Source organism: Cryptomeria japonica, chromosome 6 (assembly GCF_030272615.1).
Source record: "Cryptomeria japonica chromosome 6, Sugi_1.0, whole genome shotgun sequence".
In the NCBI taxonomy this organism is placed as follows: domain Eukaryota; kingdom Viridiplantae; phylum Streptophyta; class Pinopsida; order Cupressales; family Cupressaceae; genus Cryptomeria; species Cryptomeria japonica.
Genome location: NC_081410.1, coordinates 210,311,815 through 210,339,170, shown reverse-complemented (window position 1 = coordinate 210,339,170; position 27,356 = coordinate 210,311,815). Strand labels below are relative to the sequence as shown.

The following is a 27,356-nucleotide window of genomic DNA, read 5'->3' as shown; positions in this document are numbered from 1 at the left end:
TGCTTGGAATATACAGTAGTCTGGCATTTATGCATAATCTGTCCATACTCCAAATGCAATTACAAAATTAGACCTTTTCTATACATAAATTGTATTTTAACTGATGCGATAATCGACCACATCAGAGAAACAGCGAACTTGCTAAAGATAAACTAAAACAATTAGAAATAGACATACCGGATCGTTGACCTTCTGGAAAACTCTTGATGGTCAAGACCCTGACTACTCTGTACCAAACAAGGTAAAATTGCTCAAATAATGATGAGTCTGTGAATCGAAAAACTCAAATGGATGCACAATGAATATATCCATTCCTATAAACCTCACTGTCTCCAGATACACATCTAGGCATGCAGAATTATGTATGCCAGTCACAAAAGAACAAAATATTATACATGGGTTGCAAAACCTTCTGCTATGTAGAAAAACGAAGAGCTCATCTACCATCATTGATTAATTAATCTTGCAGATTTGTTCTTGTTACAAAGAATCCAACCAATGGACGGTATAAGCGTATTTCAGTTGGGAAGCTTGGAACCATCCTCACAGTAAATTCAGAAAGAGTTGAGAAGAGAGACCCTCGGATGATGTTAAGCTGTGCCCTGTGTGCAAACTACATGTCAATATCCAGAAGAGATAAATTTGTATCACACCAGCCCTGGCGTTAAATCCCTCACAAAGATGTATCGAAAACCGCCATTATATTGCAGCCATTCAATGCACTGTGCTGACTTTGCTTGCGGTTTTCTCTCAATGCATTTGTTGATAGCAGTTTTCAGCTGCTTATCTACATTTTCAGACACCCAGTGAAGTAAGTTTGCTGATGTGATGGATGCTTCCTTTGCATATCTTTCGAGAATCCTTGGTAGAAAGACTCGTCTGTGATTCTGAATTCCAATACTTGCCTGAAGGAACTCCCTTTTGGCTGTTTCCAGCTCATCATACACATTCTTGGCAGTGTAAATACGTACCTACAGATATAATACAGATCATAGGTGCAAGTCATATCTTGATTAAAATGGATGTCAAATCTAAAATTTAAGTCCACAACTGGACATACAAGCCCATGCTAATTTATTTAATTTTGAAAGACAAAGAACAAGCGTATGGAGCATTCATCAAAGTATTGCAATGAAAGGATTGACATATAGAGCACCTATAATCACATCTTCAATTAAGCTTTTCAAATTTTTGCAACATAATCTAATACCATGCTAGGCTTTTAAATATGACGTCCATGAAAATAAAAGAATACGTTACCAAAACTGCAAAAACAAGGATTCTATGGAAATGGCAATTGGAAATGTTATATACCGCAGGATCTGAATGCCCTCCACGGCAAAGAGCAAATAATACAAGAGGTTCAGGATCATCAAGACCATATTTACGCCCAAAAGTGCGGCGTTCGTCGCCTGCTTTAATCCTTGCTCCAGTCGAAAGTAGTGTTTCAAGCCACTTAAACAACAATGAAATATTTAGAAATAAAAATTTGGTTGATGATGTATCTAGTATAAATGCACGTCCATACTATTTCAAAAAGATCTTGCAGATACTAGGATAATGAGCATACCTGTGCAGGGCGATATGTGCGAAAAGATAATATGGAATGCTCTATAGTGTTGGCACTAATAGAATGACCTCCTATTTTATATGCAGCCTGGAGATGTTATGTTCCAGATAAAATAGTCAGCTGGGTAAAAACCCCAGAATGTAGAAAACATCATAATAAGCTTTTCGAAATGAAATAAAAGGAATGCATACCAGGGAGTCCAATTATCAAATTTGTCAAATACCAATTAAAAAGACGTAAAAATTCAAGTAATTTGTTTTCATTTTAACTTTGACGAAACAAAAATTTATAGCTTGACAATAGTTAATATAGTTTACCTAAGGAAAAATTAATTGTCATTTAAAGACATCCACAACCATTTCTTCTAAGCAGAAAGTCTATTTCTATATGTAATCCACCTCTATTGACTTGCAACGATTGTGTAAATAAATAAGTTTCATCATGCAAAACTCGACAGCTAAATCAGATCAACCTCTATTCAAGTCTCAGTTCCTTCTAGTTAGCAGAAATACTCTGAAAAGTGCTACAGGTACTCTCCTTCCTCTTCCTCAATCCAAACAAATCAACGATAAGAAATGCTCTCTTTCAAATCCAGTGTTATATGCATCAACTACACTATCTCATGCCTCAACTCTCCAGTTATACTAAGAACGTGACTGATGTCTTCAAGCACCTACTGTGATTCACTGTCATGCAGACACTAAACTTCAGAGATGAAAAGAACAACTCCAAAGGTAAGAAAATTAGAAGTATGTATACTGAGCAGCATATTCATGCTTAACCGAGTTAAAACAGACTGTCATCCATTCATGGGCTATTTTATCCACTTCTTGATTCAATCAACTGGTGTGTCCTGATATGGACAATTATAGAAATCAAAGGAACTCCAAGATATTGTTGCAAGTGTTTATTATCTACACTCACTTGCATCATGTGAATGTAAGGAGTACAATGGATGTACAATGAAACTTGTAAAAAAAGTATGATGTCTGGAAAAAAAACTTTCAGGCAGTTGAAACATTCCCTGCCTCATGCCTGAAAACAAATTTTAACTCACAACCAATATTTTAGTTTAAAATGCTACAAAATCTTGTCTCCTGAATAGCGTCAGACTTGTAGAGGCACCAAATATCTAATCTCTTAGAGAATCTGAACAATGACGGCAACCAGAAGAGACTCAAAAGTTACAGCTCTTAAAAAACATATCAAATCTGCTGCATATCTGAAGAATCTTTCTCGAGCTCAAGAATCTGCTAGCTCTAAAACCCTGATATTTTTAGATCTACTTTTCATTTATTTTGAACAGATTGAAGCAGAAGCTGTAGGAAGATTGGTTTTGGTTTGTCTCATTTTTATAAAATTTCTGTTTTGGTAGGGTTCATAATATTATTCCTGCAAATTCTGCCCATTCTTCCTCATTGGCATATTGTAAATTGTAGGGAGCTACCATCCTCTATTAAAAATATTGAAGTTAAAATAGTATTAAAAAGATTTACAGCATCTAAACAATCATATTTTTAATGATGGTCACAGTTGGACACCTAGCAATGATTTGAATGGGACAATACCAAGTAATATTGGGAACATGATCAACCTTACAAAATTGTGAGAAAATGATAATCTGTAAATTTCAAGCTAGTTTGGATGTTTATTCTATCTTTCATCTAAGGATGATGATATCAAATGAAACAATATACACTAACAAACGTTAAGACATTTCTCAATTCTGTAGAATCTATAATAATAGGTGATACACGGATATGCGAAATGATTCTATTACAAGAAACTTCAAGGAACTTCTTTACAGGAACCAATTCCTTCAAACATATCACAGTTAACTAGAAGATATGTAAGTATTGTCATGCATTGTCATGCTCTCATATCTTATTTCTGTAAAAAACAAAATTCTTAGTTTTGCTATGCTCAAAATAGTGAGAGAAAGATAAATGGTAATGAATATCAAGTTTCTAGGGTCCACTAAATTAAGTTGAAGAGCTTTAAGAAGAGATTGTATTTTTGAACTTAGCATCAACATTTCAGATCATACTTTGTGATCCATCATCATAAGATGAGTGGACTTGCATGTCCACAATTAACCGATAAACTTGTCTCATGCCTGAAAACATTTTTAACTCGTCATTAAACTATCTTCAGGTCACTAGCAACCAATATTTTAATTTCAAACGATGCAAATATCTTGTCTCAAGCACCTGTTTACACATCTATCTTCTAATGGTGATAGTGTCATTCAAGTATTAAATGCTCGCCATTGAGAACAGAGGTGTTCCCTGCATGGCTGAATGGATTTGCTTCATTAATTAATAGCAGTCAAATATCATGACTTCCAAAGGGTGGCTGATAATATTCTTTGTCCATTCTAAATTGTTAGAGAACCTTTTAAAAAATATTCAATCATCGAAGTAGGAGGAGCTGAGGTGAAAAAATGTTTGTATATGAGATTATTTAATCTTTGTGAAGGAATAAATAGCCATTGTTCAATGTATTTTTCGTGCCCATCTGAATGACCACTGCCCACATGCCATTGTTCTGTGTTAGATTAATGAGAAACTTTTCAAGAGGCTTCTCTATTCTTCAAAGGAATCTAATTGTTTAAAGAAAATCAAGAAAGTCAACAAAATTTGAAAAGTTGTTGAATAAAATCTATATTTAATTATATGATACAATGATTATTTGTACAAATCAAAATCCATATTTGTAGTCAAAACATGTATAGATTTATATTGTTATATAACTAATTATGTGATATTAAGATACATTTAAATTTTTACTTTAATTTATGTAATATTACCTTAAGTAGAAAGAAGCACAGCGATGGAGAATATGCACAAGAAACCATTTAAAGACTCCAACAAACCATGGAATTAGCTGGTGCTGAACCTTTGATGCCAAGGGCTCAATAGTGCAATTTCCCAAGGAAAGGAGTCAAAAATTGATGATTTGGAGCTATCTTTGGGTGGGTAACTCAAGTGGAGCACATGAGGAATCAACAGCATTAGAATTACATTAGCTCAGCCAAGAGCAAAACAAAGATTGTCATCTTGCCAATGGTGCACAAAAATCTATAAAGCTACACAAATGGAAAGAGCAGCTGCTAGTAACAATAGAGAAAGAGGTGCAAGTCCTAACTAAGCTGGACAGAATAAAAAGGCTCATCGAAGAGTTAATTATAAGTTGTAGGAAGGACTAGATAACGAATGAAGTAAATGATGTCGAAATAAACATACAATTACACTTGTGATCTGGAGGTAATGAAGAATACCTTGGAACAGATGAAATTAGAATACCTACAGCTTATTGAAGACTGAGATATTTTCATCAGAATTGCAGAGATGACCCTAAATGTATCTAAGAAAAAAGAGAAAAGGGTTGTGAACACACCTCTGAGCTTAAGGCAACCAAGGATACTTTAGTGAAGATCCCAAGAGCACTCCCAGGAGGCAGAAGAATAGCTTGAGGTAGTAGCAAGTGTCAGGAAGGAAGAGAATGAAGTAAGGGATAAGGAAATTGGACAAGTAATAGAAGAACTTGATAGGCTTTGGGAGGTACTTGATTTAGAACAGCTTCTAGCAATGCCGAAAGCTGCAAGTTCAAAGTTGAGCTTACCCCAGACAGTTGAGCAAGCAATTAAAGGCCAACAAATGTACTAGTTTGTGGGCAACAGCCTAGATTTGGGTCTACATGAAGAAGAGTTCAAGCAGGAAAAAGGGAATAATTTTCAATCCCTTTCTAGTTTCGTTTGGATTGCTGATAAAACCTAGTTTCTCAGTTTGTGATAATTTCATATCGCAGCAAATTCCATCTCAACTTTGGGAATTTGCTATTCCACATCCTCAGATCTTTTTGTGATGTAGTCAGCTTCTATAGTGCTATTATAAGTTGCTAACATCTTAGATAGAAATGAGAAGGATGATCATTGAGAGACAGTACATGGTCTCATGGGTACAAAGACAACTTCTGTATTTGATTATGAGATGAAACCAAAGATTTTGAAGGCACCACATGATACGCCCATGGGAAGACACTCAAAATCTTGCACAAATAATGGAACAGGAGAAAGATTCACAAAGAAGTTCTTCGAGGAGAGACTTGTCATGTAGATTAACAAGTACACTACCCACCATCCAAAGAAGGAGAACAAGTCCTTCCTCCAAACCTAATGTCATCTTGGCTTATCTCCCATCAAGTATGGGAAAGGGTATTCACAAATTCCATTTGAAGTCTTCCCAAGGTTTATGGTAAAGATCACATTTATGTTGTTGCAGATGAGATGAATAAATTACATGGATTTACTAATACAATTGTCAACAATGGAGGTAGCAAATTTGATAGCAAGTGTTGGCAGGCATTATTTCATTTGACAGATGAAGAGCTCACTCCTAAAACAAATTATCAACTACAAGTTGTTGGGCCCAGCAAAACTAGCATATAAGAGGCTTGGAGGATATGCTTGAGAAAATATGCCTCAAAACATAAATCACACAAGTTAAATGGCTGCACTTGGGAGAGTATTGTTGTAACAGGCCCCAAGATCCATCCCTTGGAATGTTTTCATGTATGGCAATGTGTGTTTATGATGCACCATCTTGCATTGACTTAGTGTTCACAGGTTGTGGAGAGTTTCTTATAAGGGCAATGACTGTTGCAGTCACAAGGATGGAAATTCTGGAACGTGGAGCCATCACAAATCAGCTAGTTCATGGGAAAGACCTATCTGCACAGGGTGTTGTTTGGGAAAAATCAAGAGTTCTAGAACATATAAATTTTCATTGCTTGAGGGCAAGCAATTTCAAGCTGGGTGGACTTGTCATGTCTCCTCCTTATAATAATCTATGTTATACACGTGTCATAATGTCATTAGTAGTCAGTTTTGGCTCCATACAACCCCAAACAATGCTTCTAACACCTAAACCAATAGAGTGGATGAAAACAAAATTAGATAATTATACCAAATCCGAAAGCAAAAAAATTCAAAAGTGAAAATCAACAGATAAAGATATCAAAATTTTACAAAATCAGCAAATTGTAACATTAAAAAACAAAAACATTAATGAAATTTTTTTTATCAAAAACTTACCTTGATGATCTCCTCTATGACTTGGCAAGTCTTTCATAAAAATAATTGTCACGATCCTCTCTACTCTAGCTTTCGTATGGTAAAGACTCTCCAACCACCTTTTGCACACAAACATGTACTTAAAACTATGCGATATAGCTGCTATAATTTACAAGGTGAAATTATTATTGGTTGTCAATGTACTTTGTAATATTCCTTGCATCTTCAACCAGTTCTTCACCCAACTTAGCTTCCCTATGTCCTCAAGGAGTAAATCTTTAAGGTAGTTGGCAACACAAAGGCTCCAAAACAAAATAGGATACCTCACCTCTAAAAGTCTAATGGCTGCCATATATGCAATAGCACTGTCAGTCACCATTTGGATAACATTCTCCATTCCCACTTCCATCACCATCTCATCCAACAAGTTGCACAAGGTCTTCTCATTTTTATTTCATTGGAGGCATCAACTGACTTAAAAAGCTAACTATCCCCCTAAAGCCACTAGAGAGTTAATGAGTGTCCTACTTTTGTTATTCGTCAACCAATCAAATAAAATGGTGCAATCTTTGCTTTAAAAAATATGTTTTTGATCCTCTACTAGCAAATGTGTTTTGGACCTCATCTTACAATAATGGGCCACTCAACAGATGACAATTAAAATCCTTGAAACCATTATATATCATGGTCAATGCATTGACCAACTACTTCCAATAAGGATTTGAAGCAAAATAAAACAAAATGTTGTTGTAGAACCAAAATTTTGTACATGTCAGCTTTGCATCATGTTGCAACTCTCTATTCCATGCAATACCTTTCAACAAAGGTTGCAAACTAGAAGAGTTACAAAAAATTAAAAAGCTAGTACTACAGCTACCCAAACTACCTAATCCTCTTATCCATGGCCCAATGAAACAAGAGTCACTTGTATCTCCCTTTGACCCTATATAAGTGAAAACTTGAGCTGGGGTTGTCATTGCCTATACTATCCTCTTTTTCTCTACTTTTCTCTACTCCAAATGTTTCAAGGAGATTTATCACCTCCTTCTAAATCTTCGAAGTAACTTTTCTACCCAAGTTGTCGATTTGGGTACAAGTACGATACTGGTGTGTGTGTGTGTGTGTTCAAACTTAAAAAATAATAGATTATAACTTATAAGAAGAGTGATACTCATAAACAATAAATCTATAATTACCAATAAATAGAATTTATAAATACCTAATAATATCATATTCATAATTTGCAAAAATGATAATACTCAAGTCTCAAAATGTCATTACACAATGAAAATTCAAATTACAATCGATATTTAATATTCATAGTCTTGCTTATCAAAAGCATCAAGGTGAACATTTGGTTCAACTTCATTTAAAGCACAATCCATTGGATTGCCACTCCCACCAGCTGTGTCAAGTGCAAGAGTTGCTGCATGATCATCTATTGAGACTTGGGCAAGTTGTGCAGCTGTAGCATCTAAATCAGCACACTCAAGGGATAGATCCCAATTGTTTGTCACATCCTTATTGTATTCAGGTTTCTTATGTGACAATAGACGAAGGTTGGAGTGTGTGTAGACCAAATCCTCCGCATTTTTTGCACCGGAAGAATATTCAAAATTAGTTCCCTCACTTGCAATAAAGGCACAATGGGAATTATCTCAATGCAAGGGCAAAACAAATAAGATCCCTTGTCCTTAGCCACACCAAAGTTGTATGTGCAAGCATATTTACCCATGTTAAACTACTCATGCACACCTTAGCACGACATATGTTCAACACCAGCAACGCCAAAGTCCTCCTTTGTGCCAACACCAATTTAAGTTGAATTTCTCTTGCAAAACAGCTGGAACAAATTACAAGGATCTTTAATGCCAATTTTAGCTTGTACAAGAACCTTGTGCCCTCACAATGTTGCTACATAAAAGATCCAATTTGTTGTACCAACTAGAAAATAAACTCTTTCAATTTCCCAACTAATTCTAATCTGCAATTTGTACCATATGTATTATATAAATAGATGCACATCTATTAGTTTAGACTTTCCTCTCAAAACTCTCATTCAAACTCTATTTTATAGATGATTTCACATTTCTTCTAGTATGTCTCTACAAACTAATGTTAGTTAATGTAACGATACTTCCCTATATTAACAAATCATGGGCCAAGCCACTGGATCTGGGTCCAGTTCGAGCCGGATTCAGGATTCAGGTTGGTGTGATATTGATCCGTTGAAGATTTTTATAATATTATATTATTGTTAGGTGAGATGGCACTAAACAAACCCTTTTGCATGAATGCATTTAAAAAACATGAATTAGGGGCACCAAAGATCTACGAAGACACACTTATTTGCCTTTGACAAATAAGAATAGTAGACAAGAATAATATATTAAATTATTAACAAGATCACAGCTAATTTACCAGTTTTGTCTCCAAATTATAATAATCGCATGCAACTGTCTTTATGGACAGTATGGCTCTCCCCGCCATGAACCCAACTCAAAAAAAACACTTGGCAGATCCACAAACCCAAACAAGATCCATACCAAAATCAGTAACTTAGATAATTCCGGCAGATCTTTTTGTACTTATCAATTCATATTTGTGTCATATTTTTTAACTGATCAAATAATATTCATATTGAAGTTGTCATGAATTTTTTTACTCTGTTTCTGTTGATTGGAAACTCACTTTTACCTTCCCTACCAACTATACTTTTCAGGCCATAAGAAAGAATTCAAAAAAAGACCTAAATTTATAGCATTTAGGATGGAGGCATTTATATCAACCCTTCCCTAATTTGTTGGGCCAAAGCAAATGGTTGGGTGATTCTGCATGATCTCCTCAAAGGGAAGCATCACAACTCATAGACCCTTAATTTTTTAGTGGGCACCTTATTCTATCATATTCCACATATTACCACATCATTGCCATTACATATAGGTCATATGCTTTTAATGCTTTATCATAACGCTTGGCTCTAACCTGTCATCACACATAAGAATGAAGCATAACAATTTGGGAATAAATAGGAGCCAATACTCAAACTGATTTCATTATATTCTGTTATCTTATATTAGTATCTAATGTATCATTGGCATTCAATATATTCTTGTAGCAATTTTGCTTGCTATCATACTATTATTTTGTCATTCAATGGGATCATGTGTAATATTTTGAGAACAATTCTAATCAGACAAATTGTGATGTAGCCGTTTAGAGTGCATAGTTGTCATAATCTGTACTATGTTTAACAGTGTAACTAGGCAATTGATTCCAAATAAAGCAAAAGAAAATTTTGAAAGTTTGACCAAGGTTAATTCCAAATCCAATTAAAAGAAATTTTCAATTTATCATCATTACATATTGATATCATACTGTTTCGGTAGCTAGAACACAAAAAGAAATGATCCAACTTTTACCCTTTGGAATAGAGGCATCTTCTTCAAACTGCTTCTGGGTATCCCATATGCTAAATATGCCTGGTACAGCAGAAAGACAATCGTCCACAATTAATGAGCTGCAATGACAGGTCTCTAGTATAACATAAATTATGAAAAGTGTTCATAAGTACAAGATTAACAATGAACCAATAAAACAATGCTTTAAGTTTAGATCAATCTTGGAGGTAATTTGAAATGTTACTTTGAGAACTTGGTGGCAAGTTAAAAAAGCCTTGTAAAATAACATATATTCATTTCCAATTCATAGTCCAAGATACCGACTACATATACATACATGCATAACCAGAGCATTGTAAACATTGATCCAGAAGGCAAGTTTTGACTCCCGTTGCATCTGACTTGGATCAACTCTTTCCAGATGCTCCACCATAGATCTGAGTTCACAAATTCATATCAATATTCCAGAATAGTTAATGCCTACAGACTTGGATCCTTATGATTATCTTTTCACAAAAGTTCAACTTTGGGAGAAGTTAACAAAACGTGTTTAAACCCTTCATCATTTTTTTGGTAAGAACTCTTTACCTTTAATTAGATAGATGTAGAAAATTCATATTTTAGGATTCAAACATCAAAGCCACATGTACAGAGTTTAAGAAAGGAACCCTACCTGAATGTCTGAAGCATAGAGGTTGCATATGCTAACTGATCTTTGTCAGCACATATCCAAGGTACCTCAACCATAGAACTATAAGCCCCAGTGTTTCCGGTTTCACCTTTTATTTTGAAGGGATTCTTCAGAATTGTCTCACTGACAGAGTGTGTTCTCCATCTTGGGCTCCACCCATCACTGATTGCATCACGAGGAGAGAATAAACTGGTTGATGATATAGATGAAGAAGGTGACAGAATCATCCCGGATTGTACAATTGGTGGGTCAGATAACTTGCAATAAATTTCTGCCATGCAACGCACTAGTTCTTCTGACAAACGACTTGGTGATTCATAGATATAATCTTTTAAGGTACGATGTACTTCATTCTTCTGGTTTTTAAGAGAAACCACCTCACATTCTTTCTGAACAATTAACATACCACAATGTTACTTTATGTACACACATCGATAAGCAATAACCATATCATATACATTCTAGAACATGAAGTTTCCCCATGTTTCCAGAATGGATACTAACTACAAAACAGTAAGCATTCTCTTTTAGGCACAAAAGATAGTTTTCATTAAGGTTTCATCTGCCTACAATCTCTGAGAGTCAGTCCCTGATATCTACTTTTTTTAAATTAAGTTAATGTATATTGTATTCCTTCAGAAAGAGGAAATTACAAACAGGCAACTTATAAGAGATAAATCAAAGTTTTGGCATGCTAAACTCACAACAGATGCCAACTTTCACATCTGATCCAAATTCCTCCTTGTCCAACTAAGTACATAGATAATGTTTGCTAAAACTTCTAATTAAAGGTACTGACTTAAACCTAGAGCTGCAATGCAAGAGTATCTGGGTACAGCAGCAATCCCACATCACCCAAAACAAAATAAAGTAGGCTGAGAAGAATTTTTGGTTTTGTGTGTTTGGTAAAATGGCACATGTGGATAAATCAGAGTCAAAAGAATGCTCCAGCAAACCAGATAGATAGATAGATAGACAAAGGCAAACCAGGCAAGTCAATGAGCATAAGTACACATTTAGTAGGATTAGATGTGCTCAACAGAGAGTGAATCAGCAGACACAAAATGGACTTGGACTCGCAGACTTGTGCATAACCCAAGGCATTACATAGTTACAAACAATGCATTTGTGGGGCATAGATAGACCAAATTCCAAAATCTTCTTCCAAGGCAATCATTCTTCAATCACCATGTTAAGTACCTCTATTCTCTTTACATTTACTTTCCATTAGAATTTATTTCAAAAATACATTAGCCCACGTCCATCGATCATTAATCTATGTTAATTTGTGTTGAGTTGTATGCATTTAATTTGGTTAGCCTAAATTGAACCTAGGGAAAGTTTATTTTCCTCTACATTTTGGTGAACCTCCTAGATCTTACACTGCCTAATTTCCTCCTAGGGTTTCTCAACACCATTAGCGTTAGGGTTTTCAGATCTACAATTTACTAATTTGACATATTGTTTTCAGATTCAATCTTCCATTTTCATCCTTTTTCTTGATTGATACATCCTTATTTTAAGGTTTGGTACTTATTTACCTATCATCCCCCTTATCCACCGTAACCACCCTTCTGTTGGCCTTAGGGTTTACATCTTGCACTTGTCTTCAAATCTGATATACTTCGAACTTTTTACTCTGGAACTCATTACCATATTTGTTCCATAACAATATTCTCTCTTTGTTCCTTACCAGGCTGAACTCATTACCATATTTGTTCCATAACAATATTCTCTCTTTGTTCCTTACCAGGCTTACTTCTTGTATTGCTGCACTTTTTGACAATAAACTTTTTGTGACCTATGACAATGATTTAGCTACTCCATCCATGTGTGTACTTGAATCAACTAGAGATCCTGATGATGGATCACAGAGTGTGATCCGAAACGCTGATGCAAAATCTTCATACACAATCTAATCCAGAAACACTCTAGATTAGTAATACTTTTATTTTACATTTGTGAATTCTCTTCCATGTGCCTCTCTTGATTCATCTTTCTTTGAGCCTAGTGATATAGACAAACATGTTTCATTTTCCCTTCATATGATGCAGAGACACCTTCTCCCTCTCCTAGTGATATATGTTGATTTGAGATTCCCTATTTACAACAATTACCCTATTGACAAATTTTATGATGATTGTCTTTCTTCCATCACAATGATGTCTATGCATAATACTAAGTGGATTGTCTAAGAAACTAGGGAAGAAATTGACACAGTCTTCCTATGCGTCAAGGAAACTTTGAACTTTTGTGCAAAGCTAAAGGAGTAGGTTGTAGGCATCACCACTACATTGGCTCATATGAAGTCCAACAAGTGTTTAATGGAGTGGATTACTTCCCTTCAAAACATTTTGGATGCTCTACAAACTGTGGGAGCCTTTGAAGTCCTAGACAAGGTTGGGTTTTGACATGTACCTCCATGTACAACAATGCCCATTCACATTCTTATGATATCAATTTTCCATCATACAACATGCCTCCAACAAATATTTGCAAAAATGAATAGACTATAGAGAGTCAATTCTAAACATGTCTTGGCTTCCATCCAACCTACCCATTGACATTTCTTATCAAGCACCATCCAACACAATACTCTACCAAGAGGAGAACAAAGTGGACAAGGAAAGGAAGTTTTTTGCAACACATCCAACATGTTCAACTAGAAGTCTAACAAATACTCTTTTGCCAACAATGGAAATAAAGAGAAGCATGACACGTTGCACACCTTTGAATTCCACATGGGCCCAAAACAACAGATGCATCTTCTAAATGAGCATTTCATGGATCCACATCAAAATATCAAGCTTTTGACTAGGGTCCTTAAACAATATTGCACATAGTTGAAAGCTACTTAATTGTATATTTGTCGTCATAGTCGTGTCTTCATCTAGTATTCAACATGGAATTTCTTAAGCCATATTCTCCACCCTTGCTTGAGCCAACAACTACTCAATACCCCTTGAATTTGGATCTAGAACATCTGCATTCAATACCGACAGAGTATATCAATAGAAAAATAGAAACTAACACGATGTACACTCGTCATGACACACATCAATTGTTTTTAGTTGTTTAGACAAGACAATAAACTAAATAGCTAAGTGGCACAACCTTCAACAACTCAAAGTTCAGCTTCTATCACTACCTGAGACACAATGGGGACCGTTGCTTCTAAAGAATGAGTGAATGATCTATGCCAAGTCATATCTTCATCTTAGTAGTGCTAGCTACACTATGGAATTCAACACTACCTACCACAGCTTTGAATTATACACACCATTACATCATGTCCAAGGACACCTTATCACCACACCATCAAACCAGAAAATCAATGCCACATATAGCATCACCTCATCCACCATCCATCTAAATTGGATCACTCCAAATCAGGGTATGTTACCCAAAGTTTTTGCATAGTACAAATGCAGTGCCAAACTTTCAAACCAAGTTGCCTCATGTTAAACTATACTTTCAAGGCTTGCACCTATATGCACAAGATTTGTGTGGGAGACAAACCATCACACCTATATGAAGGCAAACCTTCAACAAGTACTAAGCCAAACCATTTCATAACCACCTTTGATGTGGTTGTCCTTGTAATTGTATTATGTAAATGTGTATAATCAAATAGTCATAGGATAGATGTGATCATCAGAAGATAAATGGACATACATCTTCCTCAAGAGTATACAATGTAGAAAAAAACAAACTAATACACTTTTAATAAGATTCAGTTCTAATATCTTTCCCATGAATCTAACTCCTAACAACATGTACCATCTCTATTAATATTGCTTCTGCACATATAACAAATCCAGATTCTCAGAATTTAGAGTATTGTCCCCAGGACACCTCCTGGGATCCAAATCACTCACAAAAAAAATTCAATATCTAATCTTAACAGGAAATTTCAGCACATCAAAAATCTAGATTAAAAGAAGGGAGTAATGGGCTTTCACCATAGAACTGCCACATCTCTATCTGATCTTTACCACAATACAAATTTTGTGAATGTAGATTTCAACTGAGGGATGTACACTTGTGTAATCACAGAAAAGACATGCACTACAGAATTGAAAAATTGAAGAGTTTTGTTGGCCAATGATTGGATCATATCTCCCAACACATATTACCAGTGTTTGTGACTTGACTTAATCCAACCATTGTTTTGTTACTCACTCATTCTTTCAGCACAAGGGCCACCAAAATAACCTTTTATATAAGAAACGATATGATTCATGCACCCAAGTTCAATGAAAACATTACCAAATGATGGGCAGAGGCTCTACAACGAGAAGATTTTGCTATGAACAGGTTCAAGGAAAAGTTAAATATGTGGAATGAAGCTCAAAACATGGAATGGAGAGGTTTCAAGTAACATCTCCACTAGCACAACCACAACCAAAATCAGGCTTAATTACTTGCACAAACAGATACAAGATTCGTATGGCTTAGCAAGAAAAATCTTTGATCAGCTCTCTTAGTATCAGTCAGCAATAAGAAGAGGTATATTAATGGCAACAATGTAGGGAAAAACAGATAAAATATGGGTGTGCAAACACAACTTTCTTTTACATTGCTGCTCAATATTAGGCATATGCAATACAATACATCAGCTCACACATCAGGATGGAACGTACATCTATCAACATCAAGACATCCTCAGGCTAGCCACTCAACGTCAACAACTACTAACGTGGGATAAGTATGAAGAGAGTGATTTTCAAATTCAACAGGAAATCCTTTCACATATCTCCCAAGCAATACTAAAAGAGAAAAATCAAATCCTTTTGTGTCCAACCACAAAAATAGAACTAAAATCTATTTTTCTCATTCTAACAGAAAAGGCATTGAACCCACATGGGCCCTAGCTTTTTTTCTACCAAACTTAATGGAATTTCATGAAATTGGATCTGTTGCAAATAGCAGGGGAATCAAGGATTTACACAAGATTCTCAGGAACCTGAATGTCACCACATTGGTCCTTTCAAATCTATAGATTTCTCATTCTAACCAAACAAGGCATTGAGCCCACATGGGTCCTATCTTTTTTCCTACCAAAGGAATGTCATCAAATTGGATCTGTTCCAAATAGTACGGGAATCAAAGATTTATCACAAGATTCTTAGGATCCTAAATGCCACCACGTTGGTCCTCATCCATAAACAATTTTAGTGAGGACCAACATAGGCTTATCTCCCTTTGTAACATGGCATACAAGATCCCGTCCTAGCTCAAAGCCTCGTGATTGAAAAGCTTATCAGTTATCACACAAAATCTCAAACTCTCCTCAAATGCACCAGTGTCCCAAAAAATTCCAGACTCTTCAACATTATCCAAGGAGAGTATTTTAAGTCAGTTCTGTGAAATCAAATCCCCATTAGCAAGCCCCAAAAAGTGCCAAGAAAGATGTGCAGGATCAAGCCCTCAGCAGGATTGGCGAAGAAGACAATTTTAAAGGCAGATAAATAGATCTTCTAGAAGGACTCCAACTCCAAAAACTCTTCCCCATTTCACTGCTGTTTCCCTGGTAAGTCAAAGCACTTTCATGAATAGGTTTTCAGTGAGAAAAAATCCAGCAAGCAAGTTATCCGACAATGTTTTGTTTTTTAGCTAACTTCATCTCTCCTTCCAACTGTTAAATTCCATCCCCTCTCTCTACAACCAACTCCTGCAATCTATTCATTATCCCCAGTATTTGTAATGCTCTTCCTACAAATACGCATTACATTATTTGGGCATGCCCCCCAAGCTCTCTTCAACTGATATTTTTAAAAACTTGCCCCCCACTCTTAATCATCAAAATCAACTTGGTGGCTCTCAAAACCAACCTCGACCCACCCCTTTAAAACAGAAAAAGGTAAAAATCATGCACCTACAAAACCCTAACCTGAACTAAACCATCCTTGGGAAATATATTCAACATTTACCTCGCCCTAGATCAATTGGATGGGTATCTCAATGTATGAGTCAGAAGCCTATTGGGTGGGTCAATTTCTTGTAAATTTGGCTATATTCTTCATACCAGCAATCTATGTGAGAGACCTGACAAGCTGAAAGCATTTCCCTAGTGCAAAAAAGTCAAGAATTTCAACAGCTAAACGTGCAAAATCTAAAAAAGATTTTACTAGAAGACCCCAGTCATAAGCTAACTTGAAAGATCATTCCACAGGCTCACATTAATCCCCCAGTCTCAAAGCAGAATCTTCTTATCAGCATGGCCACCAGACAACTGCTTCTTATTGGCAAGCTCTTATTTTCAAAACATCTTCCACTCCCAGGAACAGTGCCTAATCACATGGAGGCAAGCCTACAGCAAAATGACAGCTCCTCAATCTCTCTTCAAGTAAATCAACTTTAGTTTCAAATCAGAAACAACAGAAGTCTTTCTGGCCGCTCTTACTTTACTTTTATGGCAATTTTGGCAAGGACTCTGAAAGACATATGCACTACTTTGGGCAAAATATCATTCTGACATTAAATAATTGTAACTAAGCTTCACTGTTGTAATTCTGTCTAACTTGTATCTCTAGTCCTCAATAGGGGTAAAATCTCTTGCTTTTTCATCTGAGATTGTTGTGAATTTGTACTTTCAGGATATTTCAATCTCTTTGGAGCCTTCTATCAGGCATCGAATTATGTTTGACCACTGAATACCACTTGTAACTTCAGCGGGCTTCAATTTTGTACCACTAGTTCTCTTCAAAATACTTCTTCTTTTTATGCAGATCTGCTTATTTATGTTAAAAAGTTCAATTATATTGCATGCTTATTATTCATTTCTTACCTTGCACGTTGCCTTACTTTATTGCTTTACATAAGGAGATAACTATAGCCTTATGTAATAATATACTGCCTAATACATTTTCCTTTGAGTGTTACTATGAGAGGCACCCTACCTTTCTTTATTTCGAGGTTGATTTAGTAGAGTTCATATCTTACTGTGTACACAACACATCACACTGTGATGTGAATAATTGTAGAAAAAACACAAATATCTTTATACTTGGACTTGAGGATAAATAAATGTCAAATCAGACTAGCACATGAATCCCTACAATCCCAATTGCAAATTATCAATTTCAAGAGCACAAAAGATATTAATATTTTAAATTGTTAATCATACGCTTCACTCAGTTGCTGCTATGATATGGAAGTAATATAGAGATTATAGTTAGGGAAGTTGTTTGTTGCAAAATTACCTCATCAATATCAACGTCTGGATTGACATGCCTCACAGCTTGTTCTGATGCGATATCCTACATTCATTTTCAAAAAACCTGGTATAGAACTGCTAAAAGATATAAAAAGTAATCTCTATAAATTCAGAAAATTTAAAATTACACATAAACTAATATTCAAACAAAAATTATGCTGCCCAAAATACATTTTATAATTCTATATTCATGTTGACAATAATTAAATCAAATAATCAATTTCTCGTGTTCAGTTCATTTACATGACACAAAGAAGTGAAAAATCAAGTTGACGAATATATCAGGTTCCATATTTGCAAGTTAAAAAACTTTTCCTTCGAGACAAAATGTTTTGATCATAGTGTTGAGACTTAGACTCAGCAAGATGTTTTGTGACTCAGACTCGGTGGACAAATTCAGCAATTAAATTAAAAAATTATTAATATGATATACAAAATAGTGTTTTAATAATTTTTTAAATTTCAAGTCTATTTTCTGTTGTTTTTCAGAACTTCGCCAAGTCTGAAGTCAAGACTCGCAAAAGTCTGCTGAAATTTGCAAGTCTCATCTGTGAGACTCAGCTTAGTCTACGAGTCAAGGCTGTAGACTCACTAAAACTTACCAAGCCTCAACACTATCGTTTTATAGTCTTTAAATTAAAAGTTTGCTTAAACAAGCCGTCATTTGCAAGATCAAAAGTGTCTAGGCTTTGTCAGGGAAATTTTATCAAGACACAATTACCAAAGCAGTCACATACTAGTAACACTTATGTAATGAACCTAAACTATATGTTGCATCTCAGGACAGCCTCAAATTCTGTTGCCACCAAAAATCTAATTATCTAGGTAAAGATAAAAGTGGTAAAACACAATGAAGCCAGAAAAATTTAGTCAATCCATTAGCAAAACCAAAATAAAAATAGAAGAATATCCCCAATAAATGAATTGGTGTAGCATTTTTGCCATTTGACATTTATGTACAATTATCTATGTATGGTACTGGTAACTTTGACATTTTAGTGAAGATCAAACTCAGAAGAAAATTCTTTGCAATTGTCTAGCTTCTATTCTATCTTTTTATTTATGTTTAGCCCATGTCTAGACCTAATTTCAAATTAGTCCCAAGTCATATCTGATCAACTATTCTAATTAGTAATAAGTAGATTTCCATTTATATCATATACATCCCCGAACCCTTAAAGATTGAATATCCCATCAAATACTTGGACGTACCTGCACCTTGGAAGGCTGGTGCAAACCCTGAATTCTTTCATCTATGGTTAATGGCCCACTCAGCACTGAAGAATGAATCATCTTAGATTGCAGTTGCGTATTTGTGTTTTGAGAACATTGAGTGGAAACGGAAAATTGGCGTCGATGTTGTGGGTACACAAACTTGCTTGGTGTGCACAACGCCTTTGAAATTGTACTTGGAAGGTTTTTGTCTTCATGTTTCACATGCGCTGGAGATGCTCTATTTGAATTTTGTGTAGAGGATGCCCCAGAAATGCATTGATCAAAAATATTTCGATAGAGGGAAAGAACATGTTGCTCACGATTAGTGACTTCCTCTTCAAGTATAGCTATCTCTGTTAGTAGATCCCTTGTCTGCATCAAATTTAACACATTTCAAACACTTCCTCTTTGTATAATTAATTGAAGTAGTCTCTTAAAAAATATTAAAATAGCATACTGAATTCTTATAGACCAGAAACCCATAAATGCAAAAATTGACCAGCTTAGCACAGAAGTAGCATAAACCAATTCTCATAGACAATGGTACAAAAAGATAATTTCAAACAATTGCAGAAACTATCAAGCATAGATTAAAACTAGGTGTACTATCAACTAGATATGCATGTGCAAGTCATATAGCTAGATTAGCATGTTTATGAATGGCTGTGGTTCGATAAATGATAACTGAACTTGACAACATAACAGTCTTTTCCTTCCTTTATACAATTATTGCTTAACACAAAATCAATTATTAGCATTATACATTTCTTTACTTCCACACTAAGGCATTGGCAGAATATCATAGCTTAGAAAATACACCAGTAGTTTCTTATGACAATGTTCCAGTAAAGTCTCCCGCCTTCCTATATGGAAGAGAATATGAAAGAAGACAACAGCAGATAAATAAGAATGTATTGACGAACTATTTCTTATGATAAACAATATTTGGAATTCACTTAATCGGCAGCCAATAATCCAAAGCTTTTTCTTTTAAGTTAAAAAAAAAAGAAGCGTAGGCTCATTTCCAAAACTTTGGTTTAGACTAAGTTGCCAGTTCTGATTTGAATCTGGTTGAGTTTGCTGATTCCGTTCATAGGTCTAACAAATATTTTAGAGATTTGGGTTCATTTTGGATTCTTCAATATCAAAAAAAACATATAAAAATTATAAATGTATAAATATTTTAATTTAAAACAAAATAACTACATAATATAAATTTAATAAAACAAAACAGGTAAAACACTTGTATAACTTGTATGAGTTCATAAATTGCAAATATTAAAAGCTTAACCCCATTTATGTGGACCCCACAGAGAGCATAAAAATTAAAAGCAGTAAAAATTAAAGCATGAAATTAGTGGACTGTATGTATCAACATGAAATTAGTGAACTGTATGTATCCACATGCTATTTATTTAGAATATTTTAAAATGGTAGTATTAAGATATAATTGTTTCTAATTTTATATTATTTTTATATGAATTTTTAGTATGTTTTTCTTATATAAATTTAGAAACTCTGTCAATTTATATTAAACTATTCACAAATTAAAAAAATTGACACTTTACATTTTTTTATAAACGTAAAACAAAAGACATTAGAATTACTAAACCGTCATTAAAAATTTATATGACAGGAAGGGGTGGCCGTCAAATTCCAGGCCTGCTCCAAAACTTCCCTAGAGAGGCCCGGACAAATTTGAAAGAGTGGCGCTAAAAACCTCCAAAAGTCAACTATTTTCATCCACATATTCATCGGCCATCTTTGGACGGAGTATAAGTACACGGAGAAGCTAAAGGGAACAAAGGCAGAGAAACTATCTATATCGTTACTATAATTTTCTTGAGTTCTTTGCTACAATGGCGTCGTTTATACAAGTCCCGTGTCATTAATAAAAATAACACATGCTTTATTGAAATGGTGAGGTTTGTGAGGGACATTTTTTAATTTTTCGTGTCTGCAAAATGTGACGAAAAAACTGTAATTGCGAGTTCGCATGGTTTCAGACCTCTTCGAGGATGTCATACCACCCACCATTTGTCGCCCTATGAATGAGATGGGGGTGAGATTTTTCATAAAAAGCAATTAATTTAAAAATATCCAAGACGTGACAGATTTGCTCCAAGTTTATCACGGGGCTTCTGTGTTCTGTTTGAGTTTGCCCAAGTTCGTCCTGGACAAACCCACAGTAAAATATCACTCCCCCTCTACAAATCTGAATACGGACTGACCTGGATCACGAGCCGGGTTCGAACCGAACTCAGATCCGAGGCAAGATACCAGCGAACCGGCAACATAGGTTTTAGGTATACTTCAACAATATGATATAATTTTGAAAATATGATATAATTTTGAAATTCTTATGAGTAGTATCCAAATTGAAATATTAAAATGCCATAACAGATTCCTTGCTTTAGGGTATTAATGCACAGTATCCTTAATTTTCTGCATAAAAACTGGGCCATTTGCAACCATGTTATTAAGTACAACGCCATTTAAATAAGACAAAGCATGGTCAAATCATGTTTTCATGAAGCAAGCACCATGCATAAGTATTTATAGAGCTCAAGCAGAAGGTTCAAGCACCTGAGCAGCGAAATGGTGGTGTCCTGGTGAAAGTGCACTTGAAGCTCGACCCATGGCTTTTTCAAGTGTATATCGCATAGATTTTTCATATTCCAGGCGCATTTGCAGCTGTTCAACCTGCCATGTTAAGAAGTTTCCATAAGAACTGCACTTCAAAATTTGGAATACACTGTTAAGGATGTTAATGATACAATAATATGGATAATTAACAAACAAGAATACACAGTTCAAATATGAAATAATAATTGGCACTGATATTATTGAAATGTGGCGCTCACAATCTCCAGCAAATGACAATTATCTGGGCCAAGGTAGCTTATGTTTATTCTGTAATAAAGTACATTCACCTAGCAGTTTAAATTTTATTCGTGATCTGGTTGTAGTCTCCTCAATTTTTGAGTTAGAGCCAATACATTAATCAAGAATTTAAATTAGGAAAGCCTTAGGCTCCCAAATAAGGAATATGCATCACCTTCAATCCAAACTGATTTGCTTAGCTAATGCAAGTAAATGGACAAATGGACAAATGTTAATATCAGTTATAAATATTCCCAAGTTCCTGAAAAATTCTACCCAAAGAACTTATAATCCTGAATGGGATTTCTCCCTGTCAAACACCTTCATCTATTTCATTTGTCAGGACACTTTGCAAGCAACGTTAATATTTACTTCAGATATGATTTGTTTCTCAGCCATCCAATTGGTTGTTTAAAAGGAATAAGAAGCCATGGCCACAAAGCCATTTTGTTGTTTCGTACTTGGGCATACTAACAATCTTGTGATCATCAATGCGATCGTCTTAAGTTCTTACTGTTCATCATAGAATATATAGACCATCATTTGCATCAAACTCTCAATAGATCACCCAGCCCGCAAAGAGTACATATCAGATGGTGTCAATGCTCTCAGCTAACAGGTGAAAAGGAGATATTTTCTTCAACCATACACCGCACAATACCATTTGCAATGGTGTCAATCCTCTCAGCTAACAAGTGAAAAGGTGATACTTTCTTCAGTCATACACAGCACAATACCATTTGCAATTTGATATATATAGATGAAATTTACAAGCTGCGTGAATTAGTTATCTCTTCATCAATACGTGATTTCTTGACATGATTCTCCAATTTTAAATGTCATTGATAACGATTGGCTAATGCCGTTAAAGTTCTAATCCACTCCACTCGTGCCTTGCGTCCTGTCTTCCACTAATCCCACTCTATAACTGTATAACATTAACCTCTTTCTACATAGAAATGAAATGCAACTCCAAAATTATGCAAAGAGCACGTGACTTAAGTTGGGCACAACTTTCTAATTTAACAGGCCTTTTCACTTCTTCTTTAATGACCATAACATGTTGGAATCACTTGTCCATTCACCACTTGTGCAGCATTCTTGACGTGCTGATAGATTTTGTCATGGGAATATAGTTTCATTCTGATGATGGATCATGTAATATGATCCGAAATGTTGATAATGAATAATATCACACAGTGCAATTCAGAAATGAATAATGCTAACATTAGGTACTGTGGAAATTACACGACTTAAGAATTTATTTTGTTTTTGCTTTTGGTCATAGTAGATTTAAGATAGACTAAGTTACAATGTTTCATAACATACGAATCTGCCGATTGTAAATCTTTGGTTGCCAAAAGATGATTTTTTACAAGGATCGAGGATTTGCATCTTGTTTTTGGAAGGAACTCTCATGCTAGAATTGGGATGAAGTTGAATTTTAGTACTGCATATAACCCAGTGATGGCAATGTAGACTGAACTAGTAGAATGGATTTAGGGAACATGTGGTGGATAAATGTCAAGCATAAACCCACCAAATTGATAAAATTTCTATAATTTGGTATAATTCAGCTATAATTGTAGACATCAGAATTCAGTAGAATGACACTTCTTTGCATGGTCAAGTATGCAACATACCATTAAGTTGGGATAACCTTGGGGGATTGTGTTGTCTCCAGGCCAGATATGTTGAAATAAGTGGATGCGCCGGTGGATCAAAAATGCATGTACACGTAAATGTGAGATAGACAAAAAGATTTGTGGGTAATTGTCCTCAAGAATTAAACATGGTAGATCATGAATTTCTCCAAGTTGGGCCAAGGCAGAACTGAAATAAGCTTGGCCAACTGAATTGACACCTAATTTTGTGGACTATTTTAGACTTGGGAGTAACTGGGACCAATCACACATCAAATGGTATTTCCTCTTAATTTGATCAGAACCCAATGTCTTGTGTCTTTATCGAAGAAATACATTTATGACCCTAGTTATAGCACTAACTGTCCCTTTGTTGAGGTGGAACTAGAAAGAGAATTAATTTCCAAGCCAACACAAACCTAAACAAAACACATTATGAATCAGCGGAGTTGGGCTATACCTCAAGTAAACGTCCAACAGAAGCACCATGTGTCAAATGAAGGTTCTTGGGAAGTATAAGAGGAAATAAGATACAATCCCCCGTATGTTATGTTGACCCTTAGGAAACTACTTCTATGAGGACTGAGATGTCTGATGGACTTATTTTATACTCTATATTTTGATATGAATGTTGAAGCTCAAATTGAAACCGATGGCATAAGCCCTATAGAAATTAAATCTTGCAAGCGTTCACATTTCACCGTCTAAGTTGTAAGATTAACAACATGAAGCTTTATTGTGCAAAAATTCACAATTTAAGAGAAGCTATGCACATTAAAATCATAGACTGTGAAAATCATATGACAACATGAAGCTTCATTGACATTCCAACTGTTCTCCGTTTCTATTGGTAGGTAAAGTTGAAGTGGAATTATTGTTTTGATTCAATAATAACAGAAATGCAGTAGTCAAGACAAACAAAAACATTGTAACATCTTACATCTTGCTCCAATGCAGCTCGTCGTTCTGATGGTGGTAGAAGTCTTGCTTTAATATTGGCATTTGGATGCAATGGCTTTCCTGATGCCTAATAGATAATACAAGAGTCAACATACAGTTTTCCATATCAAGCCAACTGACTGACAGAATCTAGCATTATATATGTGAGTAATACATGTCCGCATATATATGTATGCAGATACTAATAAATACTATATACATTATATATGCAGGTAAAACACATATATATGCGTATACAGTATGCGCGCCCACACACATATTATAACATCAATTAAAGAAAAAAGAAATTTACATGCTGTAATGAAAGTTAACTAAACATGTTTTTGCTCTTCCACTTGATTAGGATAATGATTATGACCAAAAATACTAAGTATAAAAATAAGAATGTGAACTTAGTTGACAGAAACTACAATCTCACCTCCCTAGCTGCTTTCCCAGCTTTAGCAACTAATATGTCCCAGTTTGTAGAGTCCATTTTGTTATCTGTAGCACTGCCAGAAAAGGAAACTGTGAAATAGATTGCTGAACAAAAGTTTGTAGTAACAGGAACTCAAGTTGGTTATCTAATCACAAATCCCTTTTACTCTTAATAAGCTATTTTGCAATCGCCAAAATATTTCCAATGCATATTAGTTAAAATTTACCAGAAAATCTACAAGAAACAGATGGTGTATTCAATTCAGAGTCGATTCAGAGTATCAAATATTGTCTAGTTTTTCAGTTTATACTTCAAAACTTTGAGTCTGTGAAGAATACCATTCAACTATAATCCTTTGATACAATAATGAAACAGAGTACGTAGTTGAATAGGTTATTCCTCTACTGCGTAATGTAACTTCATTATTAGCTAGATGATAATTAATTTGGTTTTTATCTTCATATTTACTACTGCAATTGTTTCTAATTCCAAAGAAAACCTCCTACGGCAGGGAATATGAAGATACCTAACTTGCATATCTTGCAAAATCCACTACTAAAACTGAAAATTTACTTCAATTTCAACCCAAATTACTAGAGACCTAGAAATGCTGTGAAGACATACAACTCATTCATAGCCCCTTAGCATTGAACTTACCAAAAGTATACGAACTACCCCGTTAATAAGAATGCAGCCTTTCAAGCATTGAATGTTTTACATTATTCAAATCAAAATCATATACAACTAGAATTTTGCCATCGATATCTCATACAGACCGACTTTTAACAGCACATCGATATTGCTTCAGCCACTCAAATTCTAATGCCTCGGTATTAAAGAAAGATGCCCCATAGAGAGGGGTTTCGATAAGCCCTCGGTCAAGACTGATAAGGAAAACGATCAATCGGAGACTAGGATGTTTGCAGAAACTACACTTCATGCTATTTGTGTTAATGAAAGTTCAAAGCATGTTATTTGTGTTAATGAAAAGTCAAGGCATACAGCAAGCATATTTCCAATCTTGTTTCAACTCTGCAAGTTTTTCCCGTCCCATCATTAAGTCATTAGTTCAATTCGCTCGGAGAAACGATATGATAAAAGAAATTCCCAGGATTGAATCAAAGTTCATTACCTAAAAATAGCTTGGACTCAAAATAAAGCTTATCAACGGAATCATCTCGCTAAGCCTACTATTCAACACATCCGGCAAGAAGGGAAATTTTTATTTCAGAAATTACCAGTATAAATTTTACCCATACCCGTCTAAACTATCTGGTAAAAGAGAGCCTCCTTTTAGTATGTAAATGCAGACTAGCAAAATCTTATGCAGGAATACCGCCAAACATTTAACTTTGGAGGGAGCTAGAATCACGAGAGACCTGAAGGTCTCTTACCCGCCAAATTTTCAGAAAGTGTACCTGATAATTTTAGCTTAACAATCCATATTCACACAAAATTATGCGCTCCTGAATAATTTTGGCGGGAATGAAGACCAAAAGCTAGATGAATGGACGCTCACCTCTTCGATCTCGAATGTTGAGCAGACATAACCTGGCAATCCATGCAGCTCGCTGAATCGTTTACCATGTTTAACCTTGAAAATGCCGGAGAAAGTCCTTTGTCGGAAATATGCTCAAGCAGACCCTCCCCCTTAATCTCCTCTGCTTCAACATCCATGGAAATCTTAAGCTCCTCCTTCAACTACACTCTGCTATGGGCAAAAACATTTCCCTTAATGGCAATCAAACAACCACATAAAATTATGTATCACAATTCTAAATCATTTATAAAGGAAATGGAAAGACAGTGAAAGCTCAAACCGTGCACTTACAGTAGCGTAGAAAGATAAAACTCACATCGTGTGGAACTCAGGAGGAGTAAAGCTGTGCAGGCTGATAACGTGTGTTTGGCTATTACTTACTAGCTTCGGCATAAATTTAGCTTCTCAGAGTTATTGATGAGCAGTTTTGGTTTTCATCAATTATTCTCGACATTATTGTCTGTAAAACAATGAATGCTGCCAGTAACAAAGGAGTTGAGAATTGAAGGAAGCATCAATGAGCTCCCGTTCGTACAGTGAGCCTCCAACCCTTGTTAAAGATTCTCATTCAATGAAGCTTTAAAATTGCAGAGTATAACCACTTTATGTGTAAAGAGCAGAGGGGTAAATGTCCCCACACAAAGATTTTTGTGTCAAGGGGAATTTTAGTCAAAACTTTGGTTGCAGTTCTAACATTGTTTATTGTTTTGTTATTTAACAAATCGAATGCGGCAGGTCTGGA

The 27,356-nt window shown here is 35.3% G+C and overlaps 1 protein-coding gene across 6 annotated transcripts; it reads right to left on the bottom strand.

Annotated features, from left to right (window-relative positions):
* Nucleotides 1-27,314, bottom strand: LOC131069822 (uncharacterized). 6 transcript variants are annotated; one of them, XM_058005383.2, is made up of 13 exons: nucleotides 26,906-27,312; nucleotides 26,594-26,782; nucleotides 25,075-25,147; nucleotides 24,637-24,723; nucleotides 21,757-21,873; nucleotides 19,168-19,542; nucleotides 17,942-17,998; nucleotides 10,719-11,125; nucleotides 10,383-10,482; nucleotides 10,067-10,126; nucleotides 1,571-1,657; nucleotides 1,315-1,455; nucleotides 1-971 (listed from the first exon to the last, which is right to left on the bottom strand). In XM_058005383.2, the coding sequence occupies exons 2-13, from the start codon at nucleotides 26,749-26,751 to the stop codon at nucleotides 648-650; spliced, it is 1,986 nt and encodes a 661-aa protein (XP_057861366.1). In that variant the 5' UTR covers nucleotides 26,752-26,782; nucleotides 26,906-27,312; the 3' UTR covers nucleotides 1-647. The 6 variants fall into 6 exon arrangements, with proteins under 6 accessions (XP_057861366.1, XP_057861370.1, XP_057861368.1 ...); XM_058005387.2 differs by having other exon boundaries at nucleotides 273-971; nucleotides 19,174-19,542; nucleotides 26,906-27,314; XM_058005385.2 differs by having other exon boundaries at nucleotides 273-971; nucleotides 26,594-26,785.
* Nucleotides 27,315-27,356: the final 42 nt, after the last annotated feature.

Bases quoted from the DNA above. Each gene is read 5' to 3' on its own strand.
- LOC131069822 (XM_058005383.2), bottom strand. From the start codon at position 26,751: ATGGATGTTGAAGCAGAGGAGATTAAGGGGGAGGGTCTGCTTGAGCAT. The intron at 25,148-26,593 runs GTGAGCGTCCAT...CTTTTCTGGCAG, and splicing joins CAACATTCGAGATCGAAGAG to TGCTACAGATAACAAAATGG. The intron at 19,543-21,756 runs GTGCTTGAACCT...AATTTGATGCAG, and splicing joins ACCACCATTTCGCTGCTCAG to ACAAGGGATCTACTAACAGA.